The 27,757-nt window shown below is 33.7% G+C and overlaps 1 protein-coding gene and 1 long non-coding RNA gene across 2 annotated transcripts in view; one reads left to right on the forward strand and one right to left on the reverse strand.

Moving 5' to 3' along the window:
• Nucleotides 1-27,757, reverse strand: part of LOC148941207 (uncharacterized) — a 324,029-nt gene that overhangs the window by 57,889 nt on the left and 238,383 nt on the right. The window contains exon 7 of the mRNA XM_089104013.1: nucleotides 2,748-2,969. Coding sequence (XP_088960139.1) covers nucleotides 2,748-2,969 — 222 coding nt within the window. The remainder of the gene's footprint in view (nucleotides 1-2,747; nucleotides 2,970-27,757) is intronic.
• Nucleotides 2,881-24,334, forward strand: LOC148941208 (uncharacterized). The gene is made up of 3 exons (XR_016143253.1): nucleotides 2,881-2,990; nucleotides 19,703-19,832; nucleotides 24,106-24,334. It is a non-coding gene; the product is annotated as an uncharacterized LOC148941208 (long non-coding RNA).

A 27,757-nucleotide genomic window follows, 5' to 3' on the forward strand; every position in this document is an offset into this window, starting at 1 on the left:
GAGCAAAATAAAAATAATAATAATAATAATAACAATAATAATAATAATTTATTTGTAACCCACACTGAAAACGCACAATCAAATAATCTTTCTCACAAACCAGAATTTAAGAAGCTTGAAACTTCAAAGACAGATTCCTAGTTAATTTCTCAATCAAAATTCGCAAGAAATGTCCAAATTGCCGAATTGTTCGTTACTTAGAAGATAAGGGACTTAGCCCTTTCTTACGGCCTTTGGGAAAAATTTGTAACTCCCATTATATAAGCCTATTTTGAGTAGACCATTCGATAGATCTCTTCGAGTTCTTTCAAACCATATGCTTAAAACATATGCTTTCATTTTTGAAAAAAAGTGGACTTAAGCCTTTTTGCAAAACAGCACGGAATATTGAGTTGGGATATGCCCTCTAATCTTTTTCATTTGGAGAAATATATTTGGACTAAGCGTGGACTACTTGAATTATTATTGTTTAAAATCTTGGATTTTTTTTTGGAATTTTCGCTTTTTCTGTGAGTAAATCTAGGGATTTCTAGTGTAGCAGCCCTTTTTTTCCATATTCTTACGAAAAGTAAAATGATAAGCAAAAGGAAAAAATAATACGATTTAGAGGAAGTTATGAAAAAACTGACAAACAATTGGGATATAAAAATTCTATATGTTGAGGATTTTCAAAAATACTTTTCGAGAATGTAAATGTTTTTGGGAAAGAAAGATAGGTTTCTGTTTTGCACTAAAGTAGAAAACGAAAAATAAAATCAGATCTTTTTTAAAATTTTGCTTTTCCTTGATGTCTGGTATTTGACTCCGCGGATTGTTGCCATAAAGTCCGTTTTGTGGCTTTTCACAGAGCACGAAATACGAATTAACTGGAAGGTTATAAAATTAGGCAACAATTGGGATATAGAAATTAATGGAAGAAATTAAATCAGAGTGCTTGAAAATAGCCGATGGGATATTTTTTCAACGGCGAGTTATGATCAAAAGAAAACTAAAAAAGAAATAAAAACAAGAAAAAGAAACATTAGAAAACTTAAAGATACATTGGAATCGCGCGAAACCTGGTGAAAAAAAATGCAGATTTTTTGGCATGACCTGAAAACCCAAATATTTCTAGTCAATGTGCCACAATTTGAATTTGCACTAACTGTGTAAATTAAATAAATTCTAAGGCTATACTCTTTTTTCATCAATTATTAAATCGAGTGAAAATATTGAAGACAGGTTAAACTTTTAACAAGACAGTTACCTCTGGAAAATTTTTTTTGCGTAAAATAATATAACAACTTAATATTTCTGCTTCACATCTGGAAGCCTAACGGAATCACAAGAATGAGAGAAAAAAATTTGAAGAAAACTAGATTAGACAAACATAAAAAAAATCAACTGTTTTTATCGTTGCTTTTTTGTCTAGCGATTGTGTTTTTTGCCATATTAGTATGCATTTGCCATTTTGTTTTTTGTCTTGCTTTAGTAGCCTATAGCATACCATATTGTTATTATTTCAGTTTCACATCTGGAAGCCTTTATTAACGGAATCACAAAAAGGAGAAAAAATTAGAAGGAAGCTGGATTAAAGAAATAAAAACAATAAATTTTTTTATCGTTGCTTTTTTCGTCAAGCATTTGTATTTTCTGCCATATTTGCATGCATTTGTTATTTTGTTTTTTGTCTTGCTTCAGTAGCCTACAACGTCTTGTATTGTTATTTTTGCTTTTTCTTGTATTATTTCTGCAACTTCCAGCGTTTTTGACTGCTACAAGTAATCACTAACTGAAAAACGCATACAGAAATAACTCATTTCAGTAAATACTAATTAGTAACAGTGTTTCAAATCTCTGCATAAATTTTAAGTATAGTAAGCTACACAACACTATGAAAAAACATTATATAGTTTATGTAACGCTAGAGTAAAACAATTTATGTCAACACTGCTAGATTTTTGAACTTGGTGGTACTTAAAATAGTGATAAAATACTTCAATGTTAAAAGTGCCAATGGCCAGAGTGTTTTTTCCACAGATGAAATTCATTTGGAAGAATAGGAAGACAAGTCTGTGAACCGACATTAAAATATTGGCAGCTGCAGTGACGAGGTATGGTCTTGAAATGCGGGCGCTTCGGAAGACAGGAGATGATTTGTTAGATGTTTTCCCGAGGAATTGTCTACGGACTGCTTTGGGTACCCGTCTGACTGATCGTATTTCAAACTTTATGCTCTACGAAAAACGTGGTTATATCTTGCTTTCTTGGGCTGTGACGAGAGAAAGGTTGAGATGGCTAGAACATGTTTTGCGGATGAAGATTGTCAAAGATCACAGATTGTCACAGATTGTTTGAAGATTCACAGATTGTCAAAGATCGTCATTTTCAGCCATCCATCTAGTCCACATAAATAGTAGTTCTTCTCCGAATGGGAGTGGGGAGAGGTCGTAAGAAAGGGTTCAAAGAAAATTGGGACTTCTTGGGAGGGTGTAAAGAGGGAAACCTGAAGGTAAATTGGGATGGAGGAGGACTGTGTGCAGCTGTGTAAGTCTGAGGCGGGTTTGTGCTGCAGTGAGTTGTTAGTAGTAGAACTACTAGTAGTAGGCGAATATATAAAGTTATGGTGCCATTTTTAGTATTTCAGGTTATAGGTTTTATTTGCATGATATTGGCATTAAATTGAAATTTTGGGAAAATTTACATTCTTACCAGTCAAATTTTTATTTCGAAAAATTCTGCAATAAATATACAGCCAAAAAAGATACCTTTCCATTGCAAGTACTTGCTGTTTCTGATGTTGGTAGTGGAACATATGAGCACTTTGCGCCAGTTTTCTATCTCCTGATTTTGAAGAGTTAGTGGAAGCTCTAGACTCTGCAAAGGATCTATCGTGACTTCCAGGAGTAGTGACTGAAGAATTAGTGCTGCTCCCTCTATATGCAGCCGGATATTCAACATCTGCCGCAGCTTTGACACCACGTTGCAGCCTAAGAAAATATTATAGAAAGGTAAATTTGCAGCTGTTACTATTTTTGTTAAGAGTCAAAAACCAATTTCATCATATCTTCTTTATCATGTAAGCTTTTGTGAATAACAACTATTGCTCAATCGTAAAACTTCTAGAACAGTATACTAGACAGTGTAACTCTAAGTGGATCAATGACAAGGTGAATACAAGAAGTGGGCAATTAGACTTTTTAAGCATTTGACTCATATAGACTTGACTTCTTATATTTTAAGCTGTTTTGTCTTCATTCGTCTAATTTTTTTCCCTATATGAGCTTTGTCTGCTAGGTAAACCAATAACAATATGGATACAAGATGTTAACAACCAGGCTTTTTAAGTGTTTGAAACATTGGGACAGAACCTAATGTGTTGCGTTTCGGGCAGTTCTACCTTCATTACTATACACAATTTTGGAGTCCAAAATATAGTTGCTTTTGATGCCCATATTTAGTCTATAAATACAGCCAAATTAAGAAAAACTGTTGTTTTCCTTTTTCCTGAGCTGTTTTCCTGAGCATCACTGAAAACACTTAACTCACTGACTGACTTTACAACACTGATCTTAGAAACTGTATTCTTCCAAAAAACACCGAAAAATTATTTTAAATAAAAGCACAGATTGACATTAAAACTTAAAACGAACAAAAATTATTCCATATATGAGAACGATTGCCCCTCCACAATCGCATTCTGTTTATGCTAAGTTTTTATAGTTCTTTATTTCAAGTATTTAATAATGCAACAATACAACTAATGAATAACTGCAGTGTTTTATTTATCTATTGCCTTTTAAAATATTTGGATTGAAAACTTTATTGTTTAAAAAATACACTCCCAATCCAATTGCACATGTGTTTCAGCAATTTTTTAAAGCATATTTTTTATCAAAAAACAAACTTTAGCGTAAAGAGCAAGAAGCTGAGGAGGTGGCAATCCTCACATGATAGGAATTATTTCGGTTCGTTTACATATATAATTCCCCTCTTTGCATTGATTTGATTTTTTTTTACAATTTGATATATATTTGTTTTTGATAATATTCCCAGGATAAGATAAGAGGAGAACTACTATCCCTTAAATTCAACTTTTGGAAACAAGACATGACAAATCTGTACAAATAGGAAAATAAGCAATATTACCATTTAAATCAATCAGTTCGTAGTAACGAGCTACATGTGAGGGAGACCTTGGCTAATAGTAACCAAACACTAGAAAAAGGAGTTTTGATAGCAATATATATTTCAAATGAATTGGTCTTTATGATTATTCCAAATATATAAAATTCATTAAGTTTAGAGATAGCCCTCAAAACTAACGAGCCGGAGAAAATTTGCCTAATTTTCTAGAAGGGAGAAAAACGCATCCAAGAGGATAAGTGGTCTTTATAGAAATTCCACGAACATATTTGGCACATTAAAGAACACTATTACATATGTTTCAAGCTCTAATCCACCAAAACGTGGAATTTCCATATTTTGTTTTCGAGAAGGAAATTTCGCTTGTTTTTTTTTTCAGGGGTGATCGTATCAAACCAATTGTCCTAAACAATTGGGGGGTGATCATTCAAATGGAAACTGAAACTTTTAGTTCTATTTTTAAATAGCCAAACAGATTCTGGCACAGCGAAGTGGCGTTTTCAGCCTATTTTGGATCAAGGACCTAATTGGTATAGATTGAAAAATTATGAGATGGCCAATCGAAAATTCAAAAAAATTGTATTTTGAGCTTTCCTGTTTCAGTGGCAGTGATGCCTTGCTGTGGCACATTCGTTCTTAAGGAGTCAAGTAGTTGTCCTAAAATAGACAGTTAATACAGACGTTTATTTATATAAAGCTTCAATTAACTAAGCTGATTAACTTGATGTGTGATAAAATTATGCACACTAAAGTATATTTGTGCATCGGGTGGAGTATTTTGGAGGAAGGCTGGTTGGTCAGTGTGTATAGTTTTCTTACAGATATGTTAATAATTATGATGATTCCTTAATTTTGGCATACTTGGTTCATACCCTTGTGAGCCTCTTGTGAGCCTCTTGTTCCCCAAAAGCTCTCATACTTACTTCTAGTATATATAATATACTTTATTTGGAAGTCCAGTTTGTGAGAAAATTCGAAAGATAGAGAGAGAAAATATATGAAGAGGAGATATCTATGATAAACAGATAACTTAAAATGAAACTTAAACTACGCGTAAAGGTCTCAATTATATTTGGCAGTCCTATGCAATCATAAATATGCTAAAAACTAATATATCTATCCCTACTAAAAACTGATTCAGGATTACTTTAGGATGGCGAAATTTTTAGTTTTTCTGGAAAGTTTTCGTTAGGCTACGTTACCTTAATCGGTGCATATCTAGTCAATATATCACATACTAACATTCTTATATTAAATATTTACTTATAGACACAAAGTGATAAATTACCATAAGGTAAGAAAAATGGTTTAGGTAAGTTATGGTAAGTTAAGCTATGTTATGGTTATGGTAAGTAAGTTAAGTTAGTAATGGTAAGTTAAGGTAAGTTATGGTAAGTAAAATTACCATAAATTTTTATAGTCACTCTTCCGAAATTATCTGAACTTGGTAAAAGCAGTATTCCTTTGACCTAACTTTTGGTTTGAGGATTTTCAATCGATAATTAACTTTTCGTGTTTATCGAGCCGTTGAAATCCATTCTCAATAATGTTCCTTCTCAGGTCTTCCACACCATTTACCAAGGACTATTTATCTTTGGAAGTCTCTTTCTTGTTCATTGTGCAGAATTCTGGGAAGAAAAGCGAACATACTTGGAAATTATCAAAAAGACCAAGAAGTTATACGCATCCAATAGATTCCATTATATCCATGTTGTATTTTATAATTTCATTTTGAGATTCTTTTTAAAATTTTGTACTGCGCTATAACTGGTTAAACATAAATTATTAGTGATTCGTGTTTTTCTGGACACTTACAGAATATGTGCAGCAGTGTTGGCCTGGAATCCCTTCCTAATCAAACAGTTCGTGGCAATGCACTGTAAGTAAGGAGCGACCCGGCTCAATGGTAACCGAAACTCCAAAAAAGGAAATTTGATACCAATAACTACATCAAAAGAATCAGATTTTAATTCTGATTTCAAATATATAAATTTCATCAAGTTTAATCTTACCCAACAAAAGTTACGTGCCTGAGAAAATTTGGCTGATTTTCAAAAAAAAGGGGGAAAGACCCCCTAAAAGTTATAGAACCTTAGTGAAAATCACACCATCATATTCAGTGTATCAGAGAACCCCACTGTAGAGGTTTGAAGCTCCTATCTACAAAAATGTGGAATTTTCCATTTTTTGCCAGAAGAAAGATCACGGATGCGTGTTTATTTGTTTGTTTTTTTTCTTCTTTTTCCCAGGGGTGATCGTATCGACCCAGTGGTCCTAGAATATCGTGAGAGGGCTGATTGGAACGGAAATTTAAAGTTCTAGTGCCCTTTTTAAGTGACCAAAAAAATTGAGGGCAACTAGGCCCCCTCCCACGCTCATTTTTTTCCCAAAGTCACCCGATAAAAATTTTGAGATAGCCATTTTGTTCAGCATGGTCGAAAATATTATAACTATGTCTTTTAGGATGACTTAATCCCTCAAAGCCCCCAGGGGGAGGGCTGAAATTTATGAACTTTACCCAATGTTAACATATAGGCCTAGTATTGGTTATTGGGAAGTATACAGACGTTTTCAGGGGGAATTTTTTCTGGTAGTAGGGGGTGGGGGTGGGTCGGGGGGTAGATGGGAGGAACTTTTCATGAAGGAAGTATTCATGGGGGAAGGGACATTGCTATGAAGGACATTGCTATGCCGGTTTTCCCATCATTATTTTTAAGAAAAATCAGAAATTAAATATACAAAAACAAGTTTTTCAACTGAAAGTAAGGAGCAACATCAAAAGTTAAAAAGACCAAAAAAATATTAGCTGTATGAAGCGATTTAAATTCTAGTCAATGCCCTGCTTTTTAAGTCAAAGATGTTTTAGTACTTTCGTAAGAGCTATTCATTCTAATTAACGGCGTGCGTGAGTCAGGGGTACTTTTTAAACAATCTTAAAAAAATTCAAACTCAATAGTAATCGGAACTTTTAAAAATAAAATTTTGATTTCAATAAATGTATCAAAAGAATGGGCTTATAATTCTGATTCTAAATATATAGATTTCATTAAGTTTAGTATTACTCATCAAAGGCTACGAGCCTGAGAAAATGTACCTGGTTTTTTAAAGAGGGGGAAACATCCCCTACAAGTGAAAGAATTATAATGAAAATCACACCGTCAGATTCAGCCTATCAGAAAACCCTATTACATAGGTTTCAAGCTCATATCTGCAAAATTCTGAAACTTTGTATTTTTTGCCAGAAGAAAAATATACGAATATAGAAGTTCGTTACGTAAGTTAATTTGTAAATTACGTCAGAACCAAATTTAGAGACAGCCATTTAGCAAAAGAAAAGTACAATTTTTATGCAAATTTTGTCTACTTATTCAATGACGGTAAGCCAAAATAAAAGCTGCATTAACTAAAAAACGATCAGAAATTAAATAAAAAAACAAGTTTTTTAAACTGAAAGTAAGGAACGACATTAAAACTTAAAACGAACAGAAATTATTCCGTATATAAAAGGGGCTGTCTCCTCCTCAACGCCTCGCTCTTTACGCTAAAGTTTGACTCTGTCTCAAAACTTTATTTTTTTAAACAATAAAAAACTTTAGCATGAAGAGCGAGGCGGTGAGGAGGGGACCGCCCCTTTCATATACAGAATAATTTCTGTTCGTTTTAAGTTTTAATGTCGTTCCTTACTTTCAGTTTAAAAAACTTGTTTTTTTTTATTTGATTGCTGTAATAAGAGCCATAAGGATTCTACACCTTTTAAAGCTCGTGGAGAACGAATTTTACCATGTCTTGCAATTAGTTTAAATAAGACCATTTGAAGAAACTCTGTCTTGTTTCAATGCATTATTCTCTTTATTAGTAAGGAAGACTAGAAAAGGTCACACCTTCTGAACTAATAGTGATTCTGACTTTGTAACTGGCTATCAATACTAAGACGAATAAGAAAAATATAACGGTGTTATATTTCGGCGTTTATAGTCTAATTTACGTTACTGCTATAGGATCTTAATTAATGTTATTTGCCAATTAAAACAAGCTATCAGGCATCCTGCTGCTGTAAAGAGCTCTCAGTAGCAGCAGAATGTCGTTGACACACACAAAAAAAAAACAATTTTCAAAAGTTCATGACCAGCTAGGCTGTAAGCGTCTTTGGCCATCATAGGGGCCGAGGCGATCTAAGTTAGCTACAATCATGAATATGATTTTTTGCGTCGCTCCCTCTGTTGTTTGCTTCCAAGAGGTTTATGCCCACTTCCAAAATATGCCTTTAGAGAAGACCTTCTTGAATTACAATTTCCTTGGAATGGAATAAAACATTCTTTTCTTTCTCAAGATAAAAATGAGGTCTAATTTTTAACAGACATTGCTCTTGTCAGGCCATAAGGAACAAGATTTAGAACCAAAAGAGAAAAATAGGGAATTTTCTCCAGGTCTGGATGTTTAAGTCATCCGGCCAAAAGACCACCTTTAAATTATGCAAACCGATTATAGACCCTGAAGGAACAGCCCCAGGTCTCTTCTGTAATTCAACAGGGTTGCTCCCGTTCCCTCGTGATTTTGCGTATGTAAGGGACTGAATTTATTGGATATACGATTTCGATGGAAGTCATCAGTTGAATAAAAGTAAGACTCTTGTAATGATATTTTTCAGCGGTAGTGAGCTTCACTGCCAATCTAAATGAAGAATTTTAGCACAAACAACTGAGCCCTGAAATGGAGTGAAATATGTGGGTATGAGACAGTCAATAAGGATTAAAAATCAAGGCATGTAGGCCTACAACAATTTCAGTGCAATGTCAGCCCGAATAATGAGAGTCAATTATGACGATCTAGAATAAGGGTAGACAACCTATGACCAACGGGTCATTGAGTAACCTATTTACATTCAAGTGACCCACTTTAGCCCTGAAAGTCAGTATAATATATAAAAATATTATAAGACATTAATGTTTGAGAGAAAGTCTGGATACATCAAAGCAGATAACAAATTGATATGTAGTTTATATAGATATGTAATTACCTCAAAGACTTAAAATAATGAGCGACACTTTTCTTTGTAAATTTAAGATGTGAAATAATAGATGAGGATGAATCTGATTCCATTGCTGAACTTTTAAGAAATTTAGGAGAACAAAACAAATTCTCAAAGAATTCTATAATCAGCTATGACCACACTGCGTCTGCCAGCTAGAAAAGTTCACTGCATTGAAGATACGGCCAAAGATACTGACCAACAGTTCAGAAATGATTTGTTACTTAGTGACATAACTAGTATTGCAGTTATTAAAAGTACATTCACTAAAAGACTTTTATCTCACCCAAACGTCCCCTCTGATATCTGTATTATGGCTGATTTTGACCCGCAGTCAAAAAAGGTTGCCGATTCCTGCTCTAAAGGATATTAGAAAGTTAAAGTAATTGGGAAGCCCTAATGACTAGGAACAAAGCCCAGAAATAGAAATCATAAAATTTACCGCTTGTGCTGGTAATGCTTTTGATAAACTTAAAAGGGAAATGGAATAGTACAGTATAATCACGAATCCCTAATCATTGAATCTCAAATAAAATTTTAAGATTAATATCGATGCGTACAAAATGCTATAGAATGAAGACACGTAGACTTCGAGATTCACTCGTGCAGGCGTATTTAGAGAGGCCACTGTCTGATGAAATTGCGAAAACTACTATGCGTAATCAAGCAAAGTAACTGTCTATCTTAGTTAACACAATAGCTTTAACTTCGTAAAGAGTGTTGCGTCTTCTATGGATTGCTTTTTTTCTCAGGCTTCATCATACACAACTGGGGATCGTATAAGTTCAGGAAGGGCTCGTTTAAACGTACATTAAAGGCTTGAGTGGTAATTAAAGGGCCAACACTAATTGTACAGCAGCAAACTACCCTTTATTTTCCAAGATGCCCTGTAGCCACTAGACATTAGGTAAGAATTTCATGATATCCGTATAAATTAAAATGGTCAAATATAATAAAAACTGTGCCTGTAGAAACGAAATGATTTTTGCAGCATTAGAAGCAAGGGCCCCAAATAATACAAAGGGTCCATTTTAAATAAAAGCTACATACACACATATAAAATTCAAAAGCTGACATTTTTTATGATAGAGGGATCCCGGGTGGGACCCTTGGGCCCATGGCAACTCCGATACCAAAATAATTAAACACAATAAGTCTTTGATTCTCTGAAGATTTTGATATTCTTTAGTTCTCATCACTTCACGAGGGTCTTTGATTTCACCAAGTTGTTGTTTTGATAGTTTAGGTTACAAGTTACGTGTGTATTAGGCTCGTTCGTGTGTGTTAGCCTTACGTGTGTGAACGTTCTAAAAGTACGCCAAATTCATAAAATTACGCACAGAATGCATCTCAAGCACTGCAGTCGTGCATAACTGTTTTTTTATATTGGAAATGTGACTATTATCTGGATCGGGCAGTAAAGGCGTATCTTTACTACTGCTTTATCAGTTGAAGTAAACCATGCTTCTTTACTTGTTCTGGCAGCTTTAGTTTCTATTGGTGCTCCTTAAGGCTCAAAGGCAAATCAGGCCCGTCTTAAGTGCCTTTTCCGATAAAAGCCATATTTGGCGAGCCAAAGCTGTATCTAATCACCCGACATCGCCTAAATAAGCCATAGTAAAGATACGGTGTAAGCAAGTCTTCAGCAGGGTTGAATAACAATCAAGTTTTAGCCATTAATAAAACCTCACGTAAGGTAACCATCATCTAAGTAAAGCATCATTGTAAAAAAGGGAGAAAATCTTGGAAAGGATATGAAAGTCAGGGGAGAATATAATCTTGTCCTCATTATTGCTTTTCAGCCAGCTTCCTTTCCGAACTGGCTAATGACTTTTTTCTGCATCGTTAATCGCCCTATTCTCTTGACATCCACAACTTGTATGAAGACAGATGGAATATTCCTTAATAGTTAGGTAGATGAATAGAAAAATAATTGAATTTTAAACTATATTTTTGCAGACAAATATCTAGGGTAACCAGTTATTTTACAGGAATTTTGGAATAAGTTAACCTGAATAAATCTTGGCGGAAAGCCAACTACAAGTAGTGAGCTCATAATGGGTTAGTAACGGTATCAAATACAGGGACAGAAGAAGCGAAATTTATCTTTAAAATATAGGTGCGGGGGCTATTTTGAGTTTTTCTTCAGCTTTTCAATGAAAATACCCAAAAAGGGGCATTTTATTATTAGAATACCCCAAAAAAGGTATTTTTTTAATCTAGGGGAGGAAAAAGTCCAGGGAGAAGAAGTATTTCCTCCTTCCAATTGATGGCCCTGGTGAACTTACTAACTTCGTGTTACTTAAGTGGGAAGCGTCTCTTATGTATTATTTATTCATTCTTTTTTCCCAGCCACTTTGTATGGAATGTGCTTTTATTTAGTGAGTATGTTATTTCTTAGCGATTTTTTTCCCTCAAGTGATCTTTTATTTAATTTTTTTTTCCTTCTTCTTTTGAGGTTTGTAGTGCGAGATAGGTAATCATGAGAAGCCTTTTTTTTCTGTGTGGTGCTTTCAATTATCAAAGTTTAGGGCACAGAATGGGAACAAAAATCTAGGGTTGGGGGAATCCTCCCTCCCCCAATTTTCAGCCCAGATCAATGTGGTGGTTCTGAGTTAGCAAAGTGCGAGGTGTCTCCTCTGTACTGCTTTTTTTCTCTTATATTCCCGGCCACTTCGTATGGAATGTGTTTTAGTGAGTATATTATTTCCTTGCAATGTTTTTTCCTCTCGTGTGATCTATCATTCTTTTATTTATTTTGCTTGTTTATTTTTATATCTTGTAAGTGTTCTTTAGAATTTTTGATTCAAAACTCTATTGTTTTGGAAATAAGGCATTAGGAAGTTTAATGTTCTGGAAACCAAGTTGCTAATATAAACATTACATGTTCCTAACCAAGTTCAAAGACCTCTTCAAAACGGCTACAAACTTACAAGTGATCCAAGGCAAACTAAGAAACAAATTTTAAATGGAGCAGACAAAAATGTTTTTGAACAATATAAATTTTATTATAACAACTGGCTTTCTTCCTAACAAAAGAATCAAATGGTCACAGGATATCATTGGCAGCGCGCTAGCGCTGCCTAAGTAAAGATCGATGTTGGCACAATGTGTTGTTTTTTGGTTCTCCATACTCGGGCACTTCGTATCGTAGGAGTTGTCGTAGAAACTTCAAAAAGGGCTTATTCGATTGGAAATTGGAGTGGCTAGTGCCCTTTTTATTAGTCGAAAGTGATTGGAGGGCAACTAGCCCCCCATGCCCATCATTCTTCACACACATCCAATCAAAATTTTGAGATAGCCATTTTGTTCACCGTAGTTGTTTCCAGATAGAAAATATGTTTTTGAGGAGGACACTCCCCCACAGCCCTCTGGGCAAGGGTTTTAAGTTATGCCCTGGGGGCATATAATGTTTTTAGAGAAGGCGTTGTCTTAGAAAATTCAAAACAAGCTAATTCGATTGTAAATTCAAAGAGATAGTACTCCTTTTAACAGTTAAAAGTGATGGGAGGGCAACTAGCCCCCACCCCAGGCCCATCCTTACCCCAAAACCATCCAAAAAAAATTTTTAGATAGCCATTTTTTTCAGCGTAATTGATTTCCAAATAGAAAATATGTTTTTGAGGAGGACACTCCCCCACAACCCTCGGGCCAAGGGTTGTAAGCTATGCCCTGGGGGCATATAAGGTTTTTATAGAAGGCGGTGTCATAGAAACTTCAAAAAAGGCTCATTTGATTGGAAATTCAAAGGGCTAGTGCCCTTTTTCATAGTCGAAAGTGATTGGATGGTTACTCACCCCTCTCTCGCGCCCACCATTTCCCCTAACACACCCAATCAAAATTTTGAGATAGCCATTTTGTTTAATGTAGTTTAAAGCTCCTGAAATTAGGTCTTTGAGGATAACAACCCCCTCAAAACCTTTAAGGCAAGAGTTGTAAATTACTCCAGGGGGGCATGCGCGGTTTTTATAGACAGCTTTGTTGCGGAAACTTCTAAGAGAACTCGTTCAGTTAAAAGTTGAATGGCTCGTGCTCTTTTTAATAGGTAGAAATGATTGGAAGGCAACTCTTCCACGCCCACCATTTCCCCAAACACATCCAATTAAAATTTTGAAGTAGCCATTTTGTTCCACGCAGTTAAAGTTCAGGAAATTATACTTTTGAGCAGGACACTCCGGTCAAAGTCTTCAGAGCAAGGGTTATAAGTTATGCCCTGGGGGCATATAAGTTTTTATTGAAATCTTGAAGTCGTAGAAACTTGAAAAAGGGCTCGCTCAATTGGAAATTCAAAGGTCTTTACAAAGGTTTTTACTGAACGCGTCGTCGTAGAAACTTCAAAAAGGGCTGATACGATTGGAAATTGAAATGGCTAGTACCCTTTTTAATAGTCGAGTGATTGGAAGGCAACTAAAACCCCTTCAAATCCCTCCATTTCCCCCAACACATTCAATCAAAAGATTTAGATGGTCATTTTGTTCCACGTAGTTTAAAGTTCAGGAAATTATACCTTTGAACAGGACACTCCCCACACAGTCTTCAGGGCAAGGTTTATAAGTTATGCCCCGGGGGAATATAGGTTTTTATTGAAATGTTTGTCGTAGAAACTTGAAAAAGGGCTCATTCGATTGGAAATTGAAAGGTTGTAAGTTATGCCCTGGGGACATATAAGGTTTTTAATGATAGAGTTGTCGTAAAAACTTCAAAAGGGGCTCATTCAATTGGAAAATGAGAGGGCTAGTGCCCTTTTTAATAGTTGAAAGTGATTGGACAGTAACTAACCCCTCTCTCACGCCCACCATTCCCCCTAACACATCCAATCAAAATTTTCAGATAGCCATTTTGTTCAACGTAGTAGAAAGTTCTGTAAATTAGGTCTGTGAGGATGACAACCCTCCCAGCCCTCAGGGCGAGGGTTGTAAATTATCCCCTGGGGGCATATAAGGTTTTGATTGAAAGCGTCGTCGTAGAAACTTCAAAAGTGCTCATTTGATTGGAAACTGAAAGGGCTAGTGCCTTTTTTAATAGTTCAAAGTGATTGGAAAAAGACTAACGCCCACCATTTTCCCAGACACATTCCTCTCACGCCCACCATTTTCCCAGACACATCCAATCAAAATTTTGGGATAGCCATTTTGTTTAATGTAGTTGAAAGTTCTGGAAATCATTTTTCGGAGGACGACAACCGCCCTCACAGTCCTGTGGGTAAGGCTTGTAATTTGTGCCCTGGGGGTATACAAGGTGTTTACAGAACATTCTGTTGTAGAAACTCAAAAAGGGCTCATTTTACTGGAAATCGAAAGACTTTGGGCCCTTTTTAATAGTCAAAAGTGATTGGAAGGCTTGAAATTTTTTGGAAAAGATCGATATGGGTATAATGTATTATTTTTTGTTGTTGTTGTTGTTTAGACCAGGGCCCTTTGTATCGAAGGAGTTGTCGTAGGAACTTAAAAAGGGCTTATCCGATTGAAAATAGAAAGGGCTCATGCTCTTTTTAATAGTCAAAAGTGATTGGAGGGAAACTAATCCCCCTCCCTCGCCCACCCTGCCTTTTCATGTTATGTTTAATAACTAAAAGTTGGTATAAGATTAAATCAAAATACTCTGTGTTAATGCTAATTCCCAATAAGGTATCTCAGCAGTATCCCAAGAACGACTGAGGGTTTTATGTTCAAACTTTTGGGACTGCTTCTGCTCTTAAAATTTAACCAAATAAAAATAGCGAAAGTGTATCCAAGCTATCAAAGAAAGTAAACTGATTTTTTTGCAGATGGTATCAAGTTTTCCATTTCAGGTCAACTAGACGAGGTATGAAACTAAATTGAACACTTCTATTTGTGTACAGATTTTTAAGAGGGTTTATATGGTTAAAAATTACTGAAATTTTTTCTCCGGCATACAAATAGCAGGCCAAAAATTCTTAAAAAAACGAAAATATTTAAAGTATTATTTTCTTTTTCTCTGAAAAGACTATGTCAATATAAAACGAACAGAAATTAATTAAAAAAAAATTTTCCACAAAATAAATTTTTCAAGGAAAAGTAAAGAACTCCATTAAACAAAAAATGAGCCAAAATCAAATCAAATAATCTACCAAGCGTGACACTACCACTAATCAACATCGAATAATAAATGAAACTCAAAACGAATAGAAATTACAATAAATAACCGAGTCAAACTCAAAACGAGCAGAAATTAACATAAGTTGGGCTAAAAAACCCTATACCTTTCCAAAGCCAGAACATAATTTGCAATTTACTGAAAAAAAATATAAATGTTTTTACTTTTATAACTTTAATTAACCAAATAATATTAGCATTTTGATTACAAAATATCATTATATGTATACTAAACTGACAATGCACATTCATTTGTATTTTTTCAGTAAAGTGCAAATTTTGTTGTGGCCTTGGGAAGGCATAGGGGTTTTGAACCCAACTTATGTTAATTTCTGCTCGTTTTGAGTTTGACTCGGTTACTTATTGTAATTTCTGTTCCTTTTTGGGTTTCATTTATTTATCGATGCTGATTTGTGCTAGTTTCACGCTTGGTACATTATTAGATTTTATTTTTGCTCATTACTTGTTTAATGGAGTTCTTTACTTTTCTTCGAAAAACTTATTTTGCGGAAAAAGGTTTTTTTAATTAATAGTAAAAAAACCTAACATGTTAATAAATACGATTTTTTTTAAACAATTGCCAAATTTTTTTTTTCAAGAAGGATTATCAGTTACTATAAACTATACGTTTATTGCAAAGACAAAGACAATAAATAGGCAATGACAAACTTTATTTCTATAGAATGCAGAACATGCATTGAATTAAGAACAATGTTAAATAGGTTTTTATTTTTTCTAGTTTTAGTTCGACCCCCTCCTATACCAAATAACAACTGTGTACGTTAGGGTTAAAATTTTGGCAAGAATGATTTTTATTATATCTTCGTTTAGTTATTTTTTATTATTTTCTTAGATTTTGTTATATTTATAACTATATTTTAGTTAATTATTTTTGCACTATGTAATAAATTCAAAATTTTGTAAGACTGAATACGTGAATATTCAAATAAATAAAAAAAAAACGATCACTTACAAGTAATCAGAATTGACCGATCAAGCTATAGCATCTTTTTTTATCCTTTTATGTAAGAAAATAGACCGTGTCTACTTTCGTTTCGTGTCTATTTTTCGTTTCGGTATGGAACAGTCTTCCGGAAAGCACTAGGATGGCTGAGAGTGTGTCGTCTTTTAAAATAGGTTAAAGAATTTCTTAATGAATAAGGATGGGTGAAGGAGGGGGGGGGCTGTGTTCTGTCTTCTATCTTGTGTAAGTATTGGTTCGCGGTTCCCATGAGGTTTATTTCTTATTTATTTATATGACTGTATTTTTTTCTTTCAATATAGCCTATATGTAGTAAGTGAGTAAAATATTGAGTCTTGCCACAAACAAATCTGTATAGATTTTCACGTGGTAGGTCTGTTTGATATTTTTTTTTTTTTGTGAATATTGGTCTTTAATAAAAATGAATTTCTCTCTCTCTGTCCAAACAGGTAAATTCCTATAGGTTTTTGGTAAATATTCCTATAGGTAAATTCCTATAGGTTTTTACCTGTTTGTTAAATTCCAAACAGGTAAATTAGAATCCACTGGTTAGGAAGCCTTCCCCTTTTTATTTTTTGCTAGTATTTGTTAACCTTCAAAGACGGAACTTGTAGCAAAATGTCTTCCTGTTTAGGAAAGGTGCATGAAAATTTTTTCCTCATTTTCTTACCTAGAGTAATAATTTAAACAAGCACTGAATTCTAATAAGAAAAATTAAAATAAATCAAGTTTAAAGGGACTTTGTAGCCTCGACGTTTGCGAATTTTTAGCTAAGACCAAAAAAAAACACCCGTTGAAACCTCACATAAAATAAAGAAAAAATACAAAAATCATAAAAAAAATCATTTAAGAAAAATAGCTGTTTTAATTGCTAGATTTCCGAATTTCCAACTTTTGAAACTTTAGTTTAAACTCCCCGAGAAATTAATAATAGCAAACGACTTAATCACAATGATTTTTTTGGCAAAATATTTTGCCAAAAAATCATAAATGGCTAGGCAAAATATTTTGTTAAGATTCAAGCTGTCTCATGAAAAGCTAGGCAAAATATTTTTTCATTATTCAAGCCGTCTTATGTCTTATGGTTATGTCTTATAGTTATGTCTTATGTCTTACCGACTTATGAAAGGGTAATCTTTAATTCATGCTTCTTTACAACTATCCATATAACCAAAATCGTGGTTAAATATAATTCTAATTTCTACTTTTGATTCTGGTTCTTTATATCTATTAGGTTCATTTTTCTAAAAGAAATATCTTTATTTTAGAACATTAGTAGAGTCACCCTCCTTGAATATTTCATGGTAATAGTTACAGCCCGTTGGAGGAGGAAAATTACCTCTGGATATGTTTTTTCCTGATATTTGTTTTGTTATTTTCTCCGTTTAGTTTATACAGTGAGAAAACAATCCAAATAAGTAAGGACTTTTTCAAGACATTAATGAACTAAGGAATATACAGAAATATTTAAAATAATAGTAAATAATCGTTCTTTAAAAAATAAAATAAAAATAATTATAAACAATAAATATAATTTACAGTAAACAGTAAAAGTCAAATAAAAACTAAAAGCCAACATTCGCTGGAAAGGCAGTTAGTTGTTTTTAGTTACAGAAGTTGTTCCAAGGAGAAGAGAACGTGACTGGAAATTTCATTATGAAATATTCAGTAGCAAGACATTCACTATTATTCTCTATGACCACACAGCCTTTTCTATGACGAAATCAATAAGAATTCCAAATAAGGATAGGTCCTTTTATTAGACAGTGAAATGAAAATATAAAACATTTCATTTGCTATTAAAAGAATAAAATGATAAGTTTAGCACCTGTAAATTCAGTATTATTTCATTTTTAATTAGAAGAATATTCAACGCAGTATTACAAGATTCAAGAACAGTTAGTGAACTTTCTAAGTCATTGTACCGGTAACCTGCTTTGACCTGTAAACAAAATAATCACTTCCGGGTCAAAGCAAGTTACCGGTCCATTGAGTTAAAAAGTTCACTAACTGCTCTTGAATTTTTTAATACTGCGTTGAGTAAAGGTGGTACAAGTTTCTTCGAAATTGCAGGTCTTTCTTTTATATTTTCGTTTTACTGTCTAATAAAAGGACCTATCCCTATTTGGAATTCTTATTGATTTCGTCATAGAAAAGGCTGTGTGGTCATAGAGAATAATAGTAACGTCGTATATGGGGATGACAGACCAACTTCAGAATCAGCAACATTTCATTTGCTATTAGAAGAATAAAATGATAAATTTAGCACCTGTAAATTCAGCATTATTTCATTTTTAATTAGAAGAATATTCAACGCAGTATTACAAGATTCAAGAACAGTTAGTGAACTTTCTAATTCATTGTACCGGTAACCTGCTTTGACCTGCAATTTCGATGAAACTTGTACCACCTTTACTCAACGCAGTATTAACAAAATTCAAGAACAGTAAGTGAACTTTTTAAGTCAATGGACCTGTAACTTGCTTTGACCCGGAAGCGAATATTTTGTTTAGCATAAAAGTAGTTTGTTTTAATTTTGATACGTTAGTAATTCTACTGATGATAATGACCGACTGTGTCATCGAAATATTTAGAGTCTTTGTTTTATATTTTCATTTCACTGTCTAATAAAAGGACCTATCCCTATTTGGAATTCTTATTGATTTCGCAAGACATTCAAAATTCCAGTCCAAAGAAATAAAGTACACATTTTTAGTTTCTACTAAAAACAGAAAAAACATGAAAATAGAGCCTGACAACATTAAGACATTGAATGAACCTTCAAATTTATTCTATCTTGAAAATTTCTAAATTAAGTACCATTGCACAAATCAGGTGGTTCAGTTCATGTGGCTTTGCAGGGTGAGTTTTTGACAAAGTATTTCTAATACAAAAAACTATTTCTATGCAAATTTCTTCAGTGGATCGGTTGGTGCAGTCACATTTTTTCTTGCCCCAAAAGTAGAGCTGAAATTCGCATTTCAAATTTCCGTCCCAAAAATAAGGAACTCACTTTCATAATTGAATATATTACAAAAACTCAGTTCTATGTTGAACAATTAACTTCCAAACAGTTTCAGGGAGTGAGGGAGTCATGATTGAATTTTTTTTGGCTGTCTTAGCAATCAAATGTCTTAGACAGAAAGTACGCATTTGTATTTATTTTTTACCTTTAATTGGGGAGGTGGTAGGGTGTAAAAATCTCAAAGCCCCCTAAGTGTGGCCGTGAATACGGACTATCAACTACATTCAATTTGAATCATTCGATTGCAAGCAAATTTTGTTTTTCAATCCAGTGATACTATTAGACTGCATAACATTCTAGATTGTTTTTCTGATTGTAGACACTATTTCAGATTTCTATTCCCTCTCAATTAATCTCACTTCTTTTGGCTTATTTTCAAAGGCTTCTTAATTCCTAGCTAAACATTTACCAGAATCCTATTGCAGGCCAGGCAAATTTTATTCGAGATAATAAGATTCTGAGTTTTTCCAGAATTCCAACTTCTTCGATGGTATGCTTGTTTCTCAAGAAAATTGCTTTGGAGAATATTTTATAACATTAGATTGCTGTTCAGAGGTAAAAGTTTGGTTATCTAGTTATTTTCATTCGTAAAAATATGACTTAAACTTAAGTCTAGCTGTAGTACAATTAAAATATTTAGCAGAACAAAATCGAGAAGACTCTACCTAGGGTTTGCAGTGAGGGGTGCCAAATTGGGGTGAAGGAGAAAGAGAAGCAGGGTACGTCTTGAAAATTTAAGCTACGTCTTGAAAAATAAGTTTTGTCTGTATTTTGAAAAAAAAGAAGAAAAAAGCCCAATTGCCACCGCCCCCTAGGGTTGGGGAAATATATTTTTTGTATTTTCATTAAAAAATACTTATTCCCTCCTGCAGAATTTAAGAGCGAAAAAACGGGTGTAATTTAAATAAAACATCCTCTTACAGTTTTGGACTTGATGCCCCTTTCTACGATTATTAATGAATTTTGAGCCGGACATGGGTATTACCCTAAGACGGTTCAACCCGCAAATTTTTGGCCAATTGATCCTCTTAGGCCTTTTTCAGGTCTTTGCGCTTTTTTCATTTGAAAAAATGTCTTTATTTACATCACCATTTTTAAACAGAACAAGCTTTAGTTTGAACATGTAATATTTACAAAATTTGGCGGTAGAACGAGATAATGATGGCAGGGGAAGGTGATGGTAGTGAGGATCGAAGTAGCCGGTTTGGATTCAGATACCATTTGTCTTGCCCTCTTTATTGCCCTCTAAAACGGTGCCATATTCTTCATCTGTTTCGAAATGAAAAGACAGTATTGTTTAAGATTAAGATTCTAGATACACACACTTTTTCAATGGTCATTTCTGGCCAATTTTGCCTGAATATAGATTTTAGAACACAAAAATGTTTTTATCCTTAAAAAGATCAAATTTCTGTTAAAATTCATCCAGATGATGAAAAAATTTTGTTTGATAGACAGTTCTGCATTTTGAGTAGAAAATTAAAGGCAAAATAAAGATGGAGAGGCATTGTCTTTTATTGATTTTTCCTACCTTAATATCGATACTTTTATTTTACTATTCTGCCCAAGCATTTCCCCCTTTTGCTAATGTAAAAAGCAGTTTCTTTAGCCCATTTGGAATAGTTACACAGTTTTATTAGTCTTTTTACTCTATTTTAATTGTTATTTTTCAATTCTTCTCCTAGACCAAGCCACATAGGTGGATTAGCCAAAAAATTTTAACTTTCATTGTTCCCTATTTATCATCAATGTTTTTGACTGTGGAAATACATAATTAAGTATAGCATTTGAAATTATATTTGTAAGTCAATTTTAGCATGTATGGGAAGAAGAGTTAATGAGTAATTAATTTTAATTTAAAAATTTTTGGCTCTGTGATTAATTTAATAATTTTGGCAATGTTTATACGAGCTATTTTTGGAAATATGTCTTTTTGTTAAATCAAATAACACGTTTTACGTTTTATTTGTATTGTAAGTAGCACACAGATATAATTTTTTCCCTGGGTGGTAGAATTAAATCTTTCTTATTGTTTTTGTTTTGAGAATCATTTTTACTTTAGGAAAGGAGTAGTTTCATCCTTATTAGTGACAGTTAAAACAATTCAAAAGATGTCGTATCTGGGGAAAAACCAAATCTTTTTATCTCATTTTGTTTCAAAAATTTTGTAAGTTGTAGTAGTATTTGAAAGAAACTTTGTTCAGTCCTTTTGGCTAATGAGTATTTAAAAGAAATATGTAAGCAATACTGTAATGGTAATATTATGAGTTTGAAATTTCTCATTTAAATAAATCAGGTGTGACCGAGTGTACAATTATTGAGAAAATAATATCATAGCAAGTGGGTAGTAGCCATGACTATAGTTGGGTTTGTCACCTAATAATTACTATATAATTTTTGCCGCAGAACCAAGGGTGTTCGATAATTGTCTTTCCTGAAATCCAGGAGATTTAAAAACTTTGAGACTCAATTATAAAATGTTTTTGGGGAATAGACTAAGTTTGCAAGAAGGAGCTTTGAATTAAGGCTTAAACTATATAGATGGGTGCTCAATTCCTTTTGTTTTAAGACCTTAAGCCCACTTATTTCAGAGGGGGTAACTAATGAATTTTTCTGGGGTGAATGGTGTGACATGCCAATTGGGTGTATGGTTAAAAAAACACGTTTTGAACAAGTGTTTTCAAGAAGAAAGTCCCTTCAGTAAATCTTAGGTGAAGTCCTTTTCTAGGATACTCTTTCTTCTTTTCATTCCTTTTCTTTCTTCCAAATAATTGTTTCAATCTTTATAATATAATTATATAGGAGTGACCGTTTTTAAATTAATTAGGTTAGCCCAATTAAAATATTAATCAAAGTTAATTCTAAAACAAATAAGAAAAAATTAATATTGAAGGTCAAAGTTTCTTGAAGTATTTTGTTTGAGATCCCAAAAGCCCCAGAAACCTTGGTAAGAGCCCTTTTTCTAAATGAATATCACAAGAATCAATATTAGGAAAAAGGAACTCCCAGAGTTGCTAAAAATAGATATAAATCACTTCTTGTAAAGTGCAAACAAGGTCAAATCTCTTCATAGCTTTCCTCTCAATCTCATAATTTAGAAAATCTTAATAAAAGTCCAGTATCCTGACGAATAGGAGTGCCTCAATGTCAAATAAAAGAGCAAGTCTTTTTAATGTTGGATAAAACAGAAAAAGACGTTTTCCACATTTGTGAAGGCGAGAAACTACATTAGAGACTAGTTATATAACATGGGAAAGGTATTGGATCGTGACAACTTGGATGAGATAAATATGTGGTAAAATTTGAGATATGCCTGATTGCATTCATTTGCAGAGGGAATAAGAGAACAGAAAGAAATTTTGAAGATAAAAAGGAGACGGAATCTTTAAAATTTTTAAATATTTAATCTTTAAATATTTTTAAATATTTAAAATCTTTAAATATTTAATCAGGTCTCTTGATTTATATAGTTCTGACAATCTGATTTACAACAAGATAACATTCTGTCATATATGACTTAAAGAAGAAAAGGCTTAAGTGTAGGATTTTCTGTATAGTAAATATTTTATTATATAGTATAAGAGGATAGTGGAATTTATGCGGGATTGGAAACCAGGAGCTAGTTTTATGTTTTTTGATATTAATGAAAACATAAAAAGATAAACGATGTTGCAACACCTACCAACAACTAGTTCATCAATTCACTAGTCTAAGTAAGGGCACCACAGCCACACAAGCTCCTCTTCTGCCCTTTACTTAAGCCCTTTCAACACAAAGAATCACCATTTATTCTATTTAGTGGATCTCCAGATTTAATTCATTTGAACAGATAAATGACACGGGTATTATGTTTCAGATATTAATAAAACAGAGAAAAAAGATAAAAAAATTTGCATCATATACTAACTACTGACAACCCACCACGGCATAAAGCTACTAAAGGACAACACAGCTGCACAACCATCTCTTCTGCCCTTTACTTCAGCAATTCCAGCCCAAAGCTTTACCTTTGCTGTGTTTCGTAAAGCTCTGGATTTAGGATATCATACATGAATTTGAACAGAAAATGATGCTGCTGTTTTCGGATAACAATGAAAAAAGAAACAATAAGCCAAACAATTTCATAAAACCTACTAGCTACTAATAACTCACCACAGCATTCAACAAAGTAAGGACAGCTGCACAGCTGCACAACCTCCTCTTTTCCCCTTTACTTAAGCCCTTTCAACACAAAGCTTCACCATTTATTCTATTTCGTGGAGTTCCAGATTTAAATTGAGTTATATCCATTTGAACAGCTAAGTGACGCTGATGTTATTAGATATCAATGGAAAGAGAAAAAAAGATAAACGATTTTACAATACCTATTAACTACTAACAATTTATCACATTACTTTTTTACCTTAGTCTTTTCAGCACAAGGCTCCATTCTTTACTCCGTCTAGGAGTAAAGGGGTGGTTGTTTCAAACAGCTAACTGACCACCTCTTATGCCTAGACAGTTAGTTCTCTCCTCCTTCCTTTTCCCCCCTCTATCCTTCCTTTTCAATTTATTGAATTAATTTATTTGAATGGGCATGGTAGTTTTTGGTGTTGTTTAGTTTTTTTTCTTTTTTTCTTCTTATCCTTCTGTTTGATTTTAGTGCTATTGTTTAATGTTATGTTTAGTCTCCCACTCTCACAGGCCAAAGAGCCTTTGTGAGGGTCTAAATTTCTGTAATTTTTTCTGTGTTTCTTTTAAATAAATTGCTTGATTGATAGGTGAGCTCCAGATTTAGACTGAGCTATATCCATTTGAACAGACAAATGACGTTGTATTATTTTTTCAGCGATTAATGAAAATAGAGAAAAGTGAAAAATGGTGTTACAGCGTCTTTAAAATACAAACATCTCATCACGGCACCAAGCTGCGTGAGGACAACAGCACAGGCACAGGCTCCTCTTCAACTATGTATCACAGGCTCCTCTTCTGCCGTTTACTCCAATCTTGTATTCTCACTATTTACCCTTTGCTCCATTTAGTGAAGCTTCGAATTTAAATAAATGTGATATTTTCATTTTAACAGCTAAATATTTGGTATTTTGTCTTCAGATACCAATGAAAGCAGAATAAAAAGAAAAACGACGTTACAACGCCTACTAGCTAAAAACTAATCATCGCAAAACTAAGCTGCTTATGGAATACAAAACTGCAAAAGCTCTACTTTTTCCCTTTACTTCGACCATTTGTACCCAAAGCTTCGCCCTTTGTTCTGTGTAGTGAAATTCCAGACATGGAATAGCATATATCCACCGGAAGAGATAAATGAATCTGATATTACGTTTTCACTAATCAATGAAAACTGAAAAACAGTAAACGATGTTGCATCATCTAGTAACAACTAACAGCACATCACAGCCCTAAGCTAAGTAAGGACAACATAGCTGCAGAAGGTCCTATTTGGCCCTTTGCTTTAGCTCTTTTAACTCAAAAACTCGTTCTTAAATCCGTCTAGTGAAGCTCTGTGCTTTGAATTAAATTTTTCGTTTTCGATAAACAGCTGACGCTTATACAATGCTTTCAAGTGTCAGTGAAAACAGAACAAAAAGATAGACAATGTCACAACACTTGCTAACAATTAACAACTCATGACAGCACTATAATATATGAGGAAACTGCATAAGCTCTGCTTCGCTGCTTCCTCTCAACCCAAAGCCACATCTTTTACTCTGTCGAGTGAAGCTCCCATTTCCTTAGGTAATTTCTAATCATATCTCCCCACCAACTTCGACCCTCCCCTGTTTTTCATTTGGCTCCACTTAGATGGTAAAAGCCACCATTTTTAGCAGCATTTAAATCTTTTTCTATAGAGCAAGACCAAAGATTTTAGAACACTTTGAATAAAAAATAATGCTACATTTATGCCTTTTCCTGTTTGAGCTTAAAAAAAGGAAAACAACAAAATAAGGCTAAAACATTCTGACATCGAGCGACTTAAAGTATCTCAATTTTCTCAAAGTAATTTTTAGGATGTTTAGAGTCTAATAATTATACTAAGGGATTAGACTATATTTACCCCTAAACTTTTTTTTACAATGAATTATAATTTTGTTAATATCTTTTACAGTATCTTAATAATATGTTTTCTAATATCCCTTGTAATAATACAAGACAATCTTTATAAGAAATTACATATAATGTAACGCAGCCATGAAAGATAAATAAAAAGTTCAAATAGAGATAAATCAAACAGTTCGTGGTAACGAACTGTAAGTAAGGAGCGACCCGGCTCTATGGTAACCGAAACTCTAGAAAACGGGCTTTTGATACCAATAGATACATCAAAACAATCACATTTCAATGCTGATTTCAAATATATATTTTTTATTAAGTTTAGTGCTACCCATCAAAAGTTACGGGCCTGAGAAAATTTGGCTGATTTTCAAAAAAAGGGGGAAAGACCCCTAAAAGCTATAGAAACTTAATGAAAAACCCACCAACATATTCAGCGTATCCGAGAACCCTGCTGTAGAGGTTTCAAGCTCCTATTTACAAAATTGGGGAATTTTCCATTTTTTGCCAGAAGAAAGATCACGGATGCGTGTTTTTTTTTTTTTTTTTTTTTTTTTTTTTTTTCCAGGCGTGATCGTATTGAACCAGTGGTCTTAGAATATCGTGGGAGGGATCAATGGAACTGAAATTAAAAGTTCTTGTGCCCTGTTATGTTGGAGGATCTGTCCATGAAGGAAGTTTTCATGGGGGAAGGGAAATTGCCATGAAGGGGGCGCCGGACTTGCCAGAATTATTTATTGGTTATGGGAAGTATACAGACATTTTCAGGAAGGATTTTTTTTCTGGAGGGGGGGCCTAGAGGAGAAGGTTACTCTGGAGAATCTTTCCGTGGAGGATGTTTCTTTGGGGTAAGGGACATTTCTATGAAGGGGGCGCCGGATTTCTAAGCATTATTTAAAAAACGATCAGAAATTAAATAAAAAAAAAACAAATTTTTTCAACTGAAAGTAAGAAGCAACATTAGAACTTAAAACAAACAGAAATTATAACATATGTGAGGGGTTCTACCCCAAGTCAATACCTCGCTCTTTACGCTACAGTTTTTTAGTTTCTTTCAAAATAGCTATCTATTCTAATTAAATGGCCTTTGTGATTCAGGGGTTTGTGAATTAAATTTTTTTTTAACTTTTAACGTAAAGAGCGTGGTATTGACTAAGGGGAGAACCCCCTCATATACGTAATACGAAACACATACGTAACACATACGTAATAAAAGAAACCAATAAAAAAAAAACAAGCGATACCGCTCAATAGTAATCGAAACTTTAAAAAACGGAATCTAAAGAATGTGTTTATAATGCTGATTCTAAATAAATAAATTTTATTAAGTTTAGTATTACTCATCAAAGGCTACGAGCCTGAGAAAATTTACCCGATTTTTTAAAAGGGGGGAAACATCCCCTACAAGTGAAAGAATTTTAATGAAAATCACAACGTCAGATTTAGCGTATCAGAAGACACTATTACATAGGTTTCAAGCTCATATCTGCAAAAATCTCCGACTTTGTATTTTTTGCCAGAAGAAAAATATACGAATATAGAAGTTAGTTAGGTAAGTTAATTTGTATATTACGTCATAACCAAATTTAGAGACATCCATTTAGCAAAAGAAAAGTAAATTTTTATGCAAATTTTGTTTACTTATTCAACGGCATTCCAAAAAGTATATCAATAAAGTACGGTCGCCTGCTGGCATTGGCGAAAAGAAAAGATAGATCACTCCCAATCATCCAAAAATGGCAATTATCTTTGTTTTTCAAAAGGGGGGGGGTAACCCCAGCTTAGGGTTCTCGACCACGGCAATCTCAATACCAATGATACATTTTTTTTCTAATCTGCCACCATTGTGGGGGATTTTCAAGTTCTTTCTCAAACTTCTTGAAATGAGTTTTTGCAATTAAATTTTACTGCTAAGACAGCCTATATAATAGTTAAATACTTGTGCATTATAACTAAACCAGCGCTATACACGAAAGAAGTCAAGTTTGGTTAATACTAGTGAAATAAAATAAAATAGGATGAATATATAATAGTTTAGAAACAAATTTGGGCTATATATTTACACATTAAGGGGGGGGGGGTAAGCATAGCATATACTAAATACGTAACCTAACCTAACCTAGTTCCCTTCCCCTCCCCTAAACCCCAAAAAATAACATTTTAATTATTGTAAACTCAATGAGAAACCACGCTTTGCGATCAATTTATCTATTGCAAATACCCATTTGACATGTTTCCATTAGTGTTTCCTTGTACAGTCTATAGCGCTGGTTTAGTTTTAATGTACAAGTACGAATAATTATTATTCATGGGTAACCTGTGAATGAAAGATTTTCTCACTAGACAGTTTTTTTTTCAAAACGCATTTTAAACTCTTGGTTACTATAAACTGTGGCTTGCACTTTACTAAGCTGCAGGCAATGATTTAA

This window comes from Artemia sp. Qi Xiang Cuo, chromosome 18, assembly GCF_049724085.1.
Source record: "Artemia sp. Qi Xiang Cuo chromosome 18, ASM4972408v1, whole genome shotgun sequence".
Taxonomy (NCBI): domain Eukaryota; kingdom Metazoa; phylum Arthropoda; class Branchiopoda; order Anostraca; family Artemiidae; genus Artemia; species Artemia sp. Qi Xiang Cuo.